The 17,256-nt window shown below is 41.5% G+C and overlaps 1 protein-coding gene across 1 annotated transcript in view; it reads left to right on the top strand.

The window, feature by feature from the left end:
* LOC127631560 (TPA-induced transmembrane protein) overlaps nt 1-16,822 on the top strand; it is an 86,423-nt gene extending 69,601 nt beyond the window's left edge. Inside the window, exons 6-7 of the mRNA XM_052109725.1 lie at nt 13,186-13,256; nt 13,406-16,822. Coding sequence (XP_051965685.1) covers nt 13,186-13,256; nt 13,406-13,613 — 279 coding nt within the window. The 3' untranslated portion in view covers nt 13,614-16,822. The remainder of the gene's footprint in view (nt 1-13,185; nt 13,257-13,405) is intronic.
* Nucleotides 16,823-17,256: the final 434 nt, after the last annotated feature.

The raw sequence follows: 17,256 nt of genomic DNA, 5'->3' as shown, positions 1-17,256 counted from the left end.
AGGAACTTCTATGTTGACGACTGCCTAACTTCCTTACCCAATGAGGATGCAGCTATTGCCCTGATTCGAGACTTGAGAGCGGTCTGCGCCACCGGCGGATTTAGACTGACAAAGTGGACAAGTAATAGTCGCTCTGTCCTAGCTTCAATTCCAGTAGAGGAGAAGGCCAAAGATGTGAAGGCTTTAGATCTTGATATTGGTAAACTCCCTGTGGAAAGCGCTCTTGGAATTCAGTGGAGCACTGAAACAGACTCCTTTTTCTTTAAGGTTAACTTAAAGGAGCAACAGTCTACCAAGAGGACTATTCTTTCTACTGTGAATTCCATCTATGTTCCAATTGGATTTCTTGCCCCATTGATTCTTCCTGCAAAAAGAATCCAACAGGAACTTTGCAAAGTCAGCTGTGGTTGGGATGATAAGATTCCAGACAACTTAACAAAATACCGGGAGGAATGGCTTGAGGGTTTGGACAAACTTAACCGCCTAAGTATTCGCAGATGTTTTAAACCAGCAAGTTACGGCAAAATAAAAACTGCCCAGCTACATCACTTTAGTGATGCGAGTGAATCAGGGTATGGTATTGCTAGTTACCTGCGCCTTACCAACATCAGTTGTGATGTTCATGTTGCCTTTGTATTGGGCAAGGCCAGAGTTGCTCCATTAAAACCTGTAACTATTCCCAGGCTTGAGTTGGCAGCTGCTGTCCTTGCTACATGTGTTGATAGGATGCTCAAGAGAGAAATGGAAGTTCCGCTCACAAAATCTGTTTTTTGGACAGATAGCACATCTGTCTTAAAATACATCTTTAATGACACAACACGATTCAAAACATAGGTTGCAAATAGAGTCTGCAAAATACGTGATTTGTCTGAGAAATCTCAGTGGCATTATGTGAATGGCTCACTGAACCCTGCAGATGCGGCATCACGCGGCCTGTCAATCGATTCCTTTCTTGGTTCAGAAAGATGGTGGAACGGTCCAGAATTCCTTTCACTACCTGAATCAAACTGGCCTTGCTTTCCGGAGGAGCAAATTACCATATCTTGTGACGACTCCGAGATAATGAAAAGGGCTATGGCTTTCACTATAGTTTTAACCGGAGGCTCTGATACAGTTAACAAATTAATTGAGCACTTCTCTTCTTGAAATAGCCTCAAAAGAGCTACTGCATGGATCCTGAAATTTAAAAGGATGCTCCGGATGACGAGCCAAAAACAAAAAGATGCTCACTCAATTATTCATCTACAAAGCACTGATCCTTATTCGGCCAGGTCCAATGACAGGAAAGCTGAGAGCAAAACTCAATTTGGAGATAAAGAGCTTTCAATGGATGATCTTAAACAAGCAGAGAAGGCGTTAATAGGCTTTGTTCAGCAACAGACATTTCAATCGGAAGTGACGTCTCTGAGAAAAGGACATACTGTTAAGAACTAGCAGTATCTACAAACTGGACCTGATGGATGGTATCTTAAGAGTTGGAGGGAGGCTACACAAAATGTCAATGCCTGAAGATTTGAAACATCAAGTCATTTTGCCAAAGAACAGTTATCTGTCCACGTTACTTTTAGACCACATACATCAATCAGCAGGTCATTGTGGAAAAAATCAGATACTCTCAAAGCTTCGCAAGAGATACTGGATAGTTCATGCCAATTCCGCTGCTCGGAAGCTAGTCAGGAACTGCCTGCCATGCAGACGTTGGAACGCACCGGTAATGGAGCTTAAAATGGCCAATCTACCTCCAAGTCGTCTAGCTTGTGACTCCCCTCCATTTACATGCATAGGTACAGATTATTTTGGTCCAGTCGAGGTAAAAAGGGCCGGAGCCTGGTAAAGAGATACGGTGTCTTATTTACATGCTTGGCGAGCAGAGCAATCCATCTAGAAATGGCCTATTCATTGGATACAGATTCCTGCATTTTGGCCTTGAGAAGGTTCATATGTAGAAGAGGTCAAGTTCAAGAAATGATATCAGACAATGGAACTAATTACGTAGGAGCCGAACGAGAGCTTAGAGATTGTCTCGCTCAGCTGGATAACAGCAAGATCAAACGTGCAATGCTGAACGAGGGAATCAAATGGAGTTTTAATCCTCCCTCAGGGGCTCATCACGAAGGCGTATGGGAAAGGCTTGTCCGCATCATTAAGAGATCTCTGTATTCCGTCCTAAAACAACAAGCCTTAGACGAAGAGGGACTACAGACAGCACTCTGTGAGGTAGAGGCTATAGTCAACGACCGCCCTATTACCACCATATCTGATGATATCACCGATCCCGAGCCTCTTACACCTAATCATCTTCTACTGCAGAAAGGAAAACCACCTGGATTGTTCATAAAAAGTGATTTGTATTCAAGACGGAGATGGAGACAAGTCCAGTATATCAGTGATCTATTTTGGAAGAGATGGACAAGAGAGTACCTGCCACTGATGCAAGAGAGGCAGAAATGGCATGAAGTGCGAAAAAATCTTAAGCCGGGGGACATAGTTCTTATAGTGGACGATACATCACCCAGAAATTCTTGGCCTATGGGACGGATCACAAAGACCTTGGCTGACAAAAGAGGACATGTTCGTCGTGTCTTGGTTAAAACAAAGTCCAACATACTGGAAAGACCTATTAATAAACTATGTCCTCTTCAAGAGTAACCCTAAATAGTAATTTCAGTTACTTGCAGAGTTGACATGATCTCTTGATGAAGATAACGATCACCACTTTTGGCAAATATTTTTTGGACATATTTCGAACCTTTTTCATTGATTTTTCCATTGGACTATTTTTTAATCTTTTTCTTTGTTTGATTTTTCCATTGGAATATTTTTGAATCTTTTTCTTTGTTTGATTTTTCCATTGGACTATTTCGGACACTTTTTTTTGTGCATGAACAGATTTTAAAAAATCTTGAAGTACATTGTAAATATGTATTTATATGGCTCCTCAATATATGTATATTTTATATAATTGCCTTGTCATCATCAATTAAGGGGCCAGAATGTAGGAGCCATAAGGCTATTAATAATGTTTCTTAATGTCACGGCTGTATGTAACTATTGTCTGTACTACCCCTGTGGTAAGGGGAAAGAATTGCACCCCTTTTGGGGACTTCCTGAAGGTAGCCATCTTAAACAGGAAGTGATGTGGCAAGGGCAGGGGGGAAGGGAGACAGTTTTTTGACCTACATTACACCACACTGCTTGTTTTGGAGGACAGAGTTTTGTCTTTAAGTTTTCACCTTTTTGTTACAATAAAGCTCAAATCTTGTTAAAACAGGTGTAGCGTCAAACATACTTGCCCTCACGGAAGTGGCGTAAGAAGGAAAGGAAGCCACTACACCTCTCCTGCCTCATTCTTGTCAGAAACTGAGAAACAGAGGCAATGAATTAAGCAAGGACCACATAGCAAGACAAAATGTTATCCTAGTGCCAAGCCTGGTTATGTCAAGGAGAGTAGCGGAGACAGATCTACATATCTAAATGCTGCCAACTTAGTGGTTATATTCTGTTTACCAATGCTAACGTTAAGCTGTCATTGGTCTTTTAACTTAACAGTAGCTAACTTACGTTCAACAACGTTAGCTAAGTTAGCTGTCTATAGCTAGCTTACAGAACGAAAGAATTATAGCGTACTTTTGCCAACTTACCTTAGTCATGGATATAGCTGGATATGTACAGCTTAAATCCCTTTTCATGTTTGCTCGATGAAGTCTTGGAATTTGACTAAATCAGGCAGTGTACATCATTTAAGTTGAATCGAGGTAGATCCTGCAGGCAGCGAGTATAGAACAGCTTTGATTTTTTTTTTCAGGAATGACAGTTGACCGGAAATGTTCGAGCTGGCTTATCTAAACCAGGAAGTAACTGTGCATATAGCCAATTAGGATGGCAAGGAGACTTGATAAGTATCAATATGGTAACTGCCTAGCAACCAAATGGGCTTTCCCTAGCAACCGAGTAACAAATCACATATCTCTGCACCAGAAAATCATAGAGACTTCTGGGTTGATTTATTTAAATCAGGATGGCAAGGAGACTTGATAACTATCACTAAGGTAACTGCCTAGCAACCAGATGAGGTTACCCTAGCAACCAAGCAACAAATTGCATATCTCTGCAACAGAACATTGTAGAGACTTCTGGGTTGACTAATTTCACTCAGGATAGCAAGGAGTCTTGATAAATATCACTCTGGTAACTGCCTAGCAACAGAGTAACAAATCAAATATCTCTGCACCAGAAAATCATAGAAACTTCAAAGTTGACTTATTTTACTCAAGATGGCAAGGAGCCTCATTAAATATCACTCTTGTAACTGCCTAGCAACCACATGGGGTTACCCTAGCAACCAAGTATCAAAAAACATATCTTTGTATCCTGTTTGGCTCATTAGAATCAGTGTCATGCTTTATAATAAAAATATTCAGATTATGAAAATGCATTACATTCTTGAGGCAGAAGAGTTAATCATTGATATGACAATACAAAAAGCGGCTTTAGAATGTATTGTTTACTACCATATTATTGATCATAAGTCAATCATTGGCATACAGTTCACAGCAATCTATTTTTTAAGTGAATTTGTCAATCAGTTCAAGATTTATTATTAGGGCTTTTTTTAAGGGCCCGTCAATGTACACCTGCATCAGAAGTGCTTGTGTAGCGTCTCGGGTGCGTTGCATCATAAACATAAAATTTTTAGGTCACTGTGTCAAGTTAAATATAGTTTAATACTTGGAACACATCTTGAGATCCCTTAGTTCGGATTTGTGCTCCATCAAGTGTTTTGAACGCAAGAATGTAACTGTTAGGGTTACCTGTCTTGTTTCACTGTTGCCCTTTTGTTTGCCATTTTTGTCACTTTTGCATTCCTTAGTTTTCAATTTTGTCCCTTGTGTAACTCCATAGTCTCTTTGTTAGCTTTCGTGTTCACCGTTCATTGTTTGCACCTGCCCTCATTTATTTTCCATTTTGCTTCTGTTAATCACCTAGTTATCTTGTTCGAGTTCTGTTTGTTCATTGGTTCCTGTCTTCCCATGTCCACATATTTAACCCTGTCTGTTTGTTTAGTCACTGTCTATCGTTGAATGTTGTTAGCCTGGTGTGTGTTCCCTGCCTGTTTTCCTCAGTCTTGTGTTCATTTCCCCATCAAGGGTTTTTCCTTTGTTCCCGTGTTTTCCATGTACCTGCCTTGTTTGTTCCTCAATAAAAGTTGAACTGCACTTGGATCCGCATCTCCTCGTCTGCCTTCGCTGCCCATTCGTAACAGAACGATAGACCAACTATGGATCCAGCGGTTCAGCAAGCAAACTACCACCTGCTCTGCTTACAACAAGAAGACCGCCCTATAGAGTACCACATCCGCGACTTCCTTGAGCTGGCGAGTATTTCGGATTTCCCGGACTACTCTCTGGTGGTCTTCTTCAGGGGCAATCTACACCCCGCACTGAAGGAGCGGCTGCCACAGGCGACGCGTGACTGGACCCTCCGCGACTTCCTGGTGGCGACCCTACTGGTGTGCGCCTCACCGCTCGCGGTGGGCATTGCTGAGAAGGACCCTGCCTCACCGTCCACAGTGGTGTCTCTCCAGCCACCCCCGGCGCCCCCTGTAACACCAACTCCACCTGTCAACGAGGTCACCCTCACGTCAGTCACCTTCCACGAGCCAGCACGGCCCTCTTTGTCTGCCCGGAGGAGGGAGAGAAGACGGGCTTCCACCTTCCGGTCCACGCCTGCCCCGGTCTTCGAGCCTGTGCCCACGCCTTCCACGGTCAGCGAGCCTGTGCCCACGCCTTCCACGGTGAGCGAGCCAGCGTCTACGCATGTCACTGTGAGTGAGCCAGCGCCTACGCATGTCACTGTGAGCAAGCCTGCGCCTACGCATGTCACTGTGAGCGAGCCTGCGCCAACGCATGTCACTGTGAGCGAGCCTGTCGCCTCAGAAGTCAGTGAGCCAGTGCCTGTCGCCTCGACCGTCCAAGAGCCAGCGCCAGTAGCCAGGACCGTCCAAGAGCCATCGTCAGTAGCCTCGACCGTCCCCGAGCCAGCGCCTGTAGCCTCGACCGTCCCTGAGCCAGCGCCTGTAGCCTCGACCGTCCCTGAACCAGCGTCTGTAGCCTTGACCGTCCCTGAGCCAGCGTCTGTAGCCATGACCGTCCAAGCGCCAACGCCTCCCGAGCTTTCCAGAGCTCCGCCTTCTGAGCTTTCCAGAGCTCCGCCTCCCGAGCTTTCCAGAGCTCCGCCTACCGAGCCTTCCAGGGCTCCTCTCGAGCTTCCCAGAGCTCCGCCTCCCGAGCTTTCCAGAGCTCCACCTCCCGAGCTTTCCAGAGCTCTGCCTCCCGAGCTTTCCAGAGCTCCGCCTCTCGAGCTTTCCAGAGCTCCGCCTTCCGAGCTTTCCAGAGCTCCGACTTCTGAGCTTTCCAGAGCTCCACCTACCGAGTCTTCCAGGGCTCCTCTCGAGCTTCCCAGAGCTCCACCTCCCGAGTCTTCCCGGGCTCCGCCTTTCAAGTCTCTCAAGTCTCTCGAGCCTCCCAGGGCTCCTCTCGGGCCTCCCAGGGCCCCGCCTCTCGAGCCTCCCAGGGCTCCTCCTCTCGAGCCTTCCAGGGCTCCTCCTCTCGAGCCTTCCAGGGCTCCTCCTCTAGAGCATCCTATGGCTCTGCCTCCCGAGCCTCCTACGGCTCTGCTCCCAGAGACTCCAGAGCTTTCTAGGGCTCCGCCTCTCGAGCCTCCTACGGCTCTGCCCCAGAGACTTCAGAGCTTTCTAGGGCTCCGCCTCTAGAGCGCCCTATGACTCTTCTCCCCGAGCCTCCTTCGGCTCCGCCTCCCGATCCTTCTACGGCTCCGCCCCCAGAGACTCCCGAGCCTCCTACGGCTCTGCCTCCCGAGCCTCCTACGGCTCTGCCCCCAGAGACTTTCAGGTCTCTCTAGTCTCTCGAGCCTCCCAGGGCCCCGCCTCTCGAGCCTCCAAGGGCTCCTCCTCTCGAGCCTTCCAGGGCCTCCCAGGGCCCCGCCTCTCGAGCCTCCAAGGGCTCCTCCTCTCGAGCCTTCCAGGGCTCCTCCTCTCGAGCCGCCCAGGGCTCCGCCTCTCAAGCCTCTCGAGCCTTCCAGGGCTCCTCCTCTAGAGCCTCCTCCGGCTCTGACTCCCGAGCCTCCTTCGGCTCTACTCCCAGAGACTCCAGAGCTTTCTAGGGCTCCGCCTCTAGAGCCTTCTACGGCTCCGCCCCAGAGACTCCCGAGCCTCCTACGGCTCCGCCTCCCGAGCCTCCTATGGCTCTGCCCCCAGAGACTCCAGAGCTTTCTAGGAGTCTCCTACGGCTCCGCCTCCGGGACCTGTCCCTGTCCGATGGCCTCCTCCCAGGTCCCCTGGGCCGGCCCCTGCTCTGCGGCCATCTCCTAGGCCTCCTCGACCTGTCCAGTCCTGTGGCCTCCTCCCAGGCCTCCTGACCCGGTCCCGGTCCTGCGGCCTCTTCCCAGGCCCCCTGACTCAGTCCCTGTCCAGCGGCCTCCTCCCAGGTTCACCAAACCTGTCCTTGCCCTGTGGCCAGCTCCCAGGCCTCCTGAACCTATCCTTGCCCTGTGGCCAGCTCCCAGGCCTCCTGAACCCATCCTTGCCCTGTGGCCAGCTCCCAGACCACCTGAACCTGTCCTTGCCCTGTGGCCAGCTCCCAGGCCTCCTGGACCGGTCCCTGCCCTGTGGCCAGCTCCCAGGCCTCCTGAACTGGTCCCTGCCCTGTGGCCAGCTCCCAGGCCTCCTGAACCTACCTTTGCCCTGTGGCCAGCTCCCAGACCACCTGAACCTGTCCTTGCCCTCTGTGCCCCCTTGGACTTCCTGCCTGCCCTCTGTGCCCCCTTGGACGTCCTGCCTGCCCATTGTGCCCCCCTGGACTTCCTGCCTGCCCCTCGTTGCCCCCTGGACTGCCTGTCTGCCCCTCGTTGCCCCTGGACTGTCTGTCTGCCCCTTGTTGCCCCCTGGACTGCCTGTCTGCCCTTCGTTGCTCCCCTTGGTCTGTCTGCCCACCACAAGCTTCCCCCCAGTCAATGGACATTTGTTCTTCATGTTTTTTTTTGTTCTGTTACTGTTGATCATCTGGAATCCGATCCTTGAGGGGGGGCTATGTTAGGGTTACCTGTCTTGTTTCACTGTTGCCCTTTTGTTTGCCATTTTTGTCACTTTTGCATTCCTTAGTTTTCACTTTTGTCCCTTGTGTAACTCCATAGTCTCTTTGTTAGCTTTCGTGTTCACCGTTCATTGTTTGCACCTGTCCTCGTTTATTTGCCATTTTGCTTCTGTTAATCACCTAGTTATCTTGTTCGAGTTCTGTTTGTTCATTGGTTCCTGTCTTCCCATGTCCACGTATTTAACCCTGTCTGTTTGTTTAGTCACTGTCTATCGTTGAATGTTGTTAGCCTGGTGTGTGTTCCCTGCCCGTTTTCCTCAGTCTTGTGTTCATTTCCCCATCGAGGGTTTTTCCTTTGTTCCCGTGTTTTCCATGTACCTGCCTTGTTTGTTCCTCAATAAAAGTTGAACTGCACTTGGATCCGCATCTCCTCGTCTGCCTTCGCTGCCCATTCGTAACAGTAACGCCTGTCTGTGATTTGTCTTAACGCATTATTATTAATACAATTAATTGCACTGAATTAATGCGTTAAATTGACAGCCCTAGTTAAAACATGCTAGCATTGCCTAGCTAAATGTTAAAACATGCTAAAAATGTGTTAGCATCGTGCTAACGCATGCTAGCAACGCCTAGCAAAGTGTTAAAACTTGCTAAAAAAATGCTAGCATCATATTAACTCATGCTAGCACCACCTAGCGAAGTGCAAAAACATGTTAACATCATGCTAACACATGCTAACATAACATGTGGGTGCTCTCATTTGATTCGGGCTTGCAAGCCGTCTTCAAACATACCCTGTGTTTGGGAGTAAAATGTACCCCAGGGGGGCAAAAACTGTCCCAAAAAGTTTTGTTCCTACTATGGGAGGCAATGCAAGAAAGTTGTCAGATCATATCTCCCAATCAGAATGACATATAGACATGGGGGAGGCTCATTTCAATAGGGATACCAATCACTCTTTAAGTATCACATTGGAAATGGCAACGCCATACCTTAAAAAACATTTATGGGACCCTAGCAACCACACCCCATTAACTTCCATTCAAAAAGTCTCAAGAACAGAATGTCATAGACACTTGGGGATTGGCTCTTTTGAGTCAGGTTAGTAAACAGCCAATACGAATCACTCTGTTCACTGGTTAGCCATGCCCTGGCAATCATGTAGAGCACCCTAGCAACCAACTCTATCGCTTTCAATTAGAGTGTGATATCTTCGGATCAGGATGTCCTAGATACATGAGAGTTGGCTTGTTTTAATTGGATGAGCAATCCGTCTTCAATTATCACCATGGGAACTACTTAGCCACTTACTAGCAACCATTTAGAGCACCCTAGCACCAAAAAACATTGACTACCATTCGAAATCACTAAGATGGGTATCTCAGGATATATGATGATAAGTATCACCCTGGTAACTGCCTAGCAACCACATGGGGTTACCCTAGCAACCAAATAACATATCACATATCTCTGCACCAGAATATCATAGAGATTCCTGTTTGGCTTGTTTGTTTGCTCTAGAAAGGAGCATTTTGAGAATCACCCTAGTAACTGCCTAGCAACCAGATGGAACACCCTAGCAACCATAGAACAACACCAATATCTCTGCACCAGAACATCCTACTTTCACGGGGGTTGCCTCTTTCAACTTGGGGCAGTTGGTGGGACATGGCAAGCACCACTTACATTTTCTTCAGGAAATGTACCTATTTTAGTGTAGTTTAAGTGCTACTAAATCAAAACTACTATGCAAAATAATAATAATAGTTTTTTACCAAACTCTTGCAAAGATGCAGCACAACCCTATTTGTTAAATTCTTCAATATTTACATTGTTTTCTGAAGTTAAAATATTTCACAATGTATGATTGTGCCTTTTAAATATTTATGTATTTAAAAAAAATGTACACTTACTACATTACTACATATTGTAACATGTTTGTTTATATGCACATTGATATGTATCACAAGCGCTAAATTTATGTTGTCTCTTAAAGGGAATGGCTGCTTATCGCACATTAACGAGAGATAAGTTGCGCAGTTGTTTTTCCCTCATCTGTGCACTACATGATTCGAAATAATGTTTATTTTTGATCTCACACTTACTGTAAATAACATAATTTGCAGTATTTTAAAAGAGACATGAAAATAAAATGGGGTGCCTGTGTCTCATCTTTGGATACAAAATACACAGAAAGAAGCTAGAGGAAACTTTTACTTATATGTATGACTTACTTGTACAGACTTTTCTTGTACACATTTTCAATTTATAAACTACCAGCTCTCGAGTTTTGCAACATGTTTATCTTACCTTACATCCTTACTGACGTCCAAAAGGCACATTACTGGTCTGTAGCCATGCTTTAAAACTAAGAATGTTGTGAAAACAGTCTGGGGAAATGTTTAACCAAACAGAGACGACGTTGTTAAATGCAATGTAAATGTAATTCGGTGACAGCGTGATCACAACAGATCTGGACCCGCAGCAGCCAAATATTATAAATGTATTTTAGGGCTGTCACTTGGGAGACACAACACGCTGTAAAATACAAGGCTGAATCCAGCTTCTTAATCACCAGATTCTTATGCAGTAAAAGGATTGCGGTGCTTAAGTGCCTCTTCTTCACTACACAACTCAAGCTCTGGTGAGTAAAATATGAATATGTACTCGTCAGTGGCTAATAAAATATATATTTTATTCACATAGTGTGAAATTTGGTCCCATATGCGAGTGATTTACTCACTATGTAGAGGGCTGATGGGGCTGATGATGTAGGCAATTCAAAATGCAGAGGTTTATTTAATAATCCATCTCCTCTCAAAAAATCAGGGAAGAGTCTGTTTTATAATCAACTCTCCATTATAATTTTTACATTACACCAAAAGTTTTCATTTATAAAATTTTGCAAGCATTCACAAATGCTCTTTGCAGCAAGGTTATTATCGTTAACGAAAAAAAAATGTGCACATTGAAAACTAAACTGAAACTATAAATGTGCACTACAAAACAAACGAAAACTAAATAGAATCATAGAGAAAACTGTTTTTGTTTGTTTTCATCTCAAGCCTTATTTTTCTGTTTTCCTCAAAAAGAACTGTCGAGTGGCTGCCTGATTGACATGTGAAAACAACCAATCATAGGTAGACTGCACACATGATGTTCCGAGGCACATACAAATTTGGGGGAGGGACTCTGAACACCATAATAAACCAACATGTGAGAGCGTGCTTGCTGTCTCTGAAACATTACAAAGACAGCACAAATTAAATTGGAACCTCATTTACTTGACCTCAAGCAAAACTTCTGAATATATTTCATTCCATGAACTTTGGAACTTTATCAAAAACGCGACTAATTGTTCTCTGGTGCTAACTGTTGGACAAAAGACTGTTGTGATTCCAGTCCATGCTGCTGATACACTGCTGAGGAGATGTAGTTACAGCTGAATGTATTAACAAAGGAACAGTTATGGCACATTTAATACATTTCAGCAAATGCTGCAGTATGCTGTGATGTTGTGATTTTGACGAATACAATTTTTAATTTTGGTGGTATTATATTGAGCATGCGTAACTTCTGATCATGTGTCATCACATGTAGGCTTTCACAATAAAATATTTTTGGTAACATTTTACAATAAGCTTCTTTTTTGTTAACATTGGTTAACACGTTAGGTATCATAAACTAACAGTGAATTACATATTTTTTTCTGCATTTATTAATATGAGGTAATGTTCATTTATAAAAATGCAATTGTTCATTGTTTGTTCATGTTAGTTCTTTCTGCATTAACTAAAGTTAACATATACAACTTTGAATTAAAATCTGTGAGACATATAAGTGTTGAAATTAACACTTGTTACTTCATGTTAAAAAGAGACATTTTCAAAAAATAAAATAAAAAAACACCATTTGCGTGCCATTAAAACTAAATAAACGAAACAAAAATTGAAAACCAAAACACAAAGCAAAATAAAATAATAGTAACATTTTCAAAACTATACAACTGCATTTCTGTGAAATTAACTATGTTTATTCATGCATATACACAATGAGCCCTACTCTTTTTAATCTTTTAAATAGCCTAATACAATTTTTCAAGTAAGTTGAAAGCCCTCCTGCAATATACACGTATAGCAGCCGACACTTTGGAAAAGCGCATCAGAATCAATCTCACTTTCAATCACGTTTGCAGTCTGGCATTTCGCATCAGAGTGAATTGTAGCTTGAATTGTTACTTTCTTACAGCATTATAAGTGAAAATGCTCATGAGATACTGTATGACAATCTCACAAATAATGCAGCTGGTGGATATTGTGAGAAGTGCAACACATGTATTTTAATTCTAAGAAACCCGTCTGTGGTATGCTGGGGGATTTCATGTAATGGATTGCTTGAAGGCACATAAAAAACATGTCCAATCTGCAGCTAGACAGATGACAAACACACCCTTCGCCCAAGCCTAGGAGGAAGCCATGCTCCTGGTCAAATGGTCCTTATACCCCCATGGGACACTTGTAGGTCCTGCAAATAAGCAAGTGAAATGGAGTTGATAACCCAGTGAGAAAGCCTTTGCTTGGAGATGGAAAACCTTTTAACGACCCCCAAAGCAGACAAAGAGCTGTTAAGAAAAGGCTCTTTTTTTTCCATGCTTTACACTGAAACAACTGACACACAACAACAATCACAATATCAATAGTGTTTCAAACATGAAAGTGATTAGGATACGTTGTTCATCAGAGAACAAGCAGGGAGATAGTAATAATCAGCTTGCTATTAAGGTTTGCAGTTTCATTGCAAAGGTGTCCAGAGCATGAGAGATGTTTTCATGACCCTGAAGAGAAATACTCTGCTGAAATGGTGCTTTGCTTCAGTTTATATTACTGCAATGACACGCACATCAGGGGTAGAGTGTCATGCAACATATGCTTGAAACACTGCTTTGCTTAATGAAATAATTAACCAAAAATGAAAATTCTGTCATGATTTACTTTTTGGGTGAATTATTAATTTCAGTAAATTTTTAGTTTTTTGCTTTTCATGCTTTTTGTTTTTGCCCCTTACATTCCTTCAGCTGACTGGAGTCTACAATTCTTCTCCTGCGTTGGCACGATTCTTTTCAAGTGTGAAGATAAACATTTTCAGGTGATTTAATTCCACACTACAAAATTTCAAACTTTTTATTCAGTTTGCTCTCTTGTTTTTGCCATCATTGTGCCTTAACAGATCTTATAGCTATCAAATATAGGTTGACAAGGAACTAATCAATTTCTTATGCTTTGTTTCAAATACAGCGACACTACAGCCCAGTTTGAATTACACTTCCTGATGCCTTCTGAACATGAGCAGTTGGTCCAGTACACTTTGAGCCAAGAAATGGTTAGAAATGTGCTTCTCCAAAACTTTTATGATCAGAGTCCTGACACTGGGGACTCTCTCTATATCATACCAACATCACTCAGGATGGAAGGTTATGAGAAGGGTGTCCTAAAAGCAGCATGAGTATCATTTGCTATGTAATTTCAGGAATTACTATGGATACAGTAATACAATAATTGCATATGAACTGCTATAGATACCTAATACACAGACAATGAAAAGTTACTAACTTAAAATAGAAAGAAATAGAAAGAAAAAACATAATAACCAACAGATTACATGTTAAAAAAAATAATAAAATTTCACATCATTACATAATCCAAAACCCAAAACACTGCTTTGACATCCTATGACTGAAGATAATCAGTTTAAGAAACAATAATGGATACCTGTAAAATGGATTTTATTGTAGAAGTTGAAAAATCTCATGAAATAGCCTGGTTAAGTCCTTCTATAAAAAGTGGTAGCATCACAGTTTGTTTTCCAGGCTAGTTTTTGTTTCGGACTTGGCTAAATTAAGTAAACTGGAAGTAAAAATTCAATCTCGTCAAATGGAGTATCAGACGAGAGCCAGAAGTTTGTCAAAATGCTTAATAATATGCTTAATGATATGTAATTACGCTTAGTTTATTATGAAATCTCCTTGAAAATTGAAGCTTAAAGGGATAGTTCACCCAAATATTTTAATTCAGTCATTGTTTACTCACCCCTGTGTTGTTATAACCCAATATGACTTTCTTTTTCTTAACACAAAGGGAAAATTGTGAAAAAATGTTGCGCTCAAGCTTCTTCAAAATTTACTTATGAGGACGCAAAAGTATAATTCAGAAGCCTAAAAATTATTCTATGAGACTCATGATTGTTATGAAAACATAAAAATAATGTTTGGTGAGAAACATACCAAAATCGAACGTATTATTTAGTGAAACTGTTGACGGACTGTTACTCTTCTCTGCGCATTCCTGAGACTGCACGAGACCAGTAGTTCACGCAGCCTACTGGCGAAATGGGGCGTTCAAGTGAAAACATATTTTGTTGATCTAAAAACAGGTCCACCACAGTGATACTAAAGAACATAACACAAAAATGTTTGTGAATTTACAAAACATGTCTGAAGAGTTTGTAATCCAAGAATAGATGCATTTATATTCCCAGACTTATTTTTTTTTAACCAGAGTATTCAGTCAAACAGGGAGTTAGAGTAGATGTGAATATCTGTCATTCTAAACCTCCAAGAGAGCGATACCTCAGCGAAACATTTGGTAGGTGTGAAATTCTCAGGTAAAATTTAGTAGTTTTTAACCAGTTCTTGAGATGCTGTTTTCAATGTACTGGTATGAGGAAGTTTTTGAACAAGTTCACTGCAGGTCAGGATACTGCGATGATGCAGAAAATAGAAACCGAGCGAACAACAGAATGTACTGTCTCTCATCATAGCTAGTTACGACAAAACTCTGATGATTAACATAGAAAAAATACCTTTTATCGCGTGTCGTTTGCCTTCAGGTTAGGAAACGGTGTGACTTGCAGCCTTCAGCCTGGCTGCATCCGAAAACTGGAAAAACGCTGCCTTCAGAGGCTATATACAGAGGTAGGATGAAAATAAGGTGCTTTTCAAACTGTCCTGAGACCAGTTCCCTTAAGAGTTCAATTTATTAATAAACGCTGTTGTTTAAGCTGTTAAATAATTATGTTTTCAGATGCAGCCTCTCTCAGTTTGAGAGTACTCTGGCTAAAATAAATAAATAAATAAAGCTGGTCATAGAAATGCATCTATTCTTGGACTACAATCTCTTCAGACATGCTTTGTAAATTTGGTTCTCAGGTTTGTGTGCAGCTGTGTTGTGTTGTGTTCTTTAATGTGATATCACATATAATTTTTGTGTGAACTAACCCTTTAAGGACATTTGTAATTTTATAAAGTTTTAAAGAATACCGATTACACAACCACTTGTCTGTGGTGTTACTTATTATTATTCGGGAAAAAATTTTTTACGATTTTAATGTAATTGCTTTATTAAAAATGTATTGATGATTTTAAAAATAAATTGGTGGAATTTTACAGTTGATCCTGTTTTAGTCAAGGGATAACAGTTATGTATTTATATTTTTACTTAAAAGTAAAAGGACATGACAAATGAGCTGCTTTTACTTTATAGTTTTTTGATTTATTGTATTTTAAAAGGAATTAAATTGCTAAGATGACGATGAAAGCTAATAACCCCACAGACAAATTTGCACAATTGTGGGCTTTTTTAAAATTAAGGCTTAATTAATACTTTAACAGTAGTTATAATAATAAAACCACCGACTCAATATAAAGTGAAACAGGAAATTATGAGACTCTCAGTAAAATATATAAAATATTTATAAGAAAGAATGTACTTGGCATGCACTCACTTACAAAGACCTTTACACATAAAAAGTAGCCCAAATACAATTCCTTGTTTTCTTAAAAGGGCAGTTTCCATTGTTGTAACACCACCGACATGTAGTTGTGGGACTTTTTCCTAAAATATCACAAAATATGTATTTTCCAATAACAATATAATTAATATATCTCTTTTCATAATATAGGCACTTTATTTGCGTATTCTTTTTTTGTTTGTTTTTGCAGTTACATGCCATGATACCTCCTAAAGAGATATCATATATCTAAAACCCTGTAAAATACATATTTTAAAACAAAAATTCAACCTTTAACAATGCTTTCACAAATTGTGCACTTATTTTACGATTTATTGGGATTTACAGTTGATTTCTGATGTCACAAAGGGGGCACCATCTGCCAATACAAATGAACAATGAACCATTTAGAGTGTCCACTAACTTTTTTTCTGACATTAAGATTTTAGGTTAAAAAAGAATGTGTATGTACAATATAAGGGAAAGTATACAGTATATTGTGTAGGTGGTGGTAACCATTTCCTTTGTTTTTCACCATTTCTAATCAACTGTTCTCTGCAGTTCATCTACAGTAAATCGTCCTTTGTGTGACAGATGAATTACAAGTTCAAATTACAACAATTCCATTTAGTCTAAAAAAAAAAACTACATGTACCATAAATATAAAATAATTTGAAAAATGCTGTTTAAAGTTGTATTGTGTATTGGATTGTAGTTGTATTGGATGACTGTTGACACTGCTTGAATGCTGCTGTCATGTCAACAACCAAATATAAAATAAGTCAATAAAAAAAATTATAATAATAATAAAAATAAAAACTACTGGTATCCACATCAGAAAACATTCCACTCTAATTTTTATTTTAATTGATTATCATTTGCAATCTTGTTAATGTCTGTTAATAATTGTATTATTAAACATTTCAGTAGCACTTTATTTTACAGTACTGTTCTACATTTACTTACTATAGTATAAATACAACAGCTACAGTAATTACTAGGTACTAACTCTAAACCTAACCTTAAGATTAAGATTCAACATTATTGTCATTGTGCATCGTGCTCCTGGTTCAGCCTTGTTTTTGGTTGTCACAATTATGTAGAGTGTATCAAACAAAATATTCATCCTAATTTTAAGAATTCTTGCTTGTAGTGTAGATGTCTTCAACCCAGATACTTTGCGCATCGTAGAGGGTCACCCTTTGGGGAGAGGTTAGCCAGCACTTACACCCAGGGCGTGGTTCTTCATATCTTTTTGTATATTCATTGGATAATCAATTTCCTCCCAAGTTGGTCTTTCTGTCCATTCAGGGTAGTTGCCATTGCATTGGGCCATTCACATTCACATCGATCAATGTCA

Source organism: Xyrauchen texanus, chromosome 38 (assembly GCF_025860055.1).
Source record: "Xyrauchen texanus isolate HMW12.3.18 chromosome 38, RBS_HiC_50CHRs, whole genome shotgun sequence".
Lineage (NCBI taxonomy): Eukaryota > Metazoa > Chordata > Actinopteri > Cypriniformes > Catostomidae > Xyrauchen > Xyrauchen texanus.
Note: the sequence above shows the minus strand (reverse complement) of the source record. Positions and strands in the feature narration are given on the sequence as shown.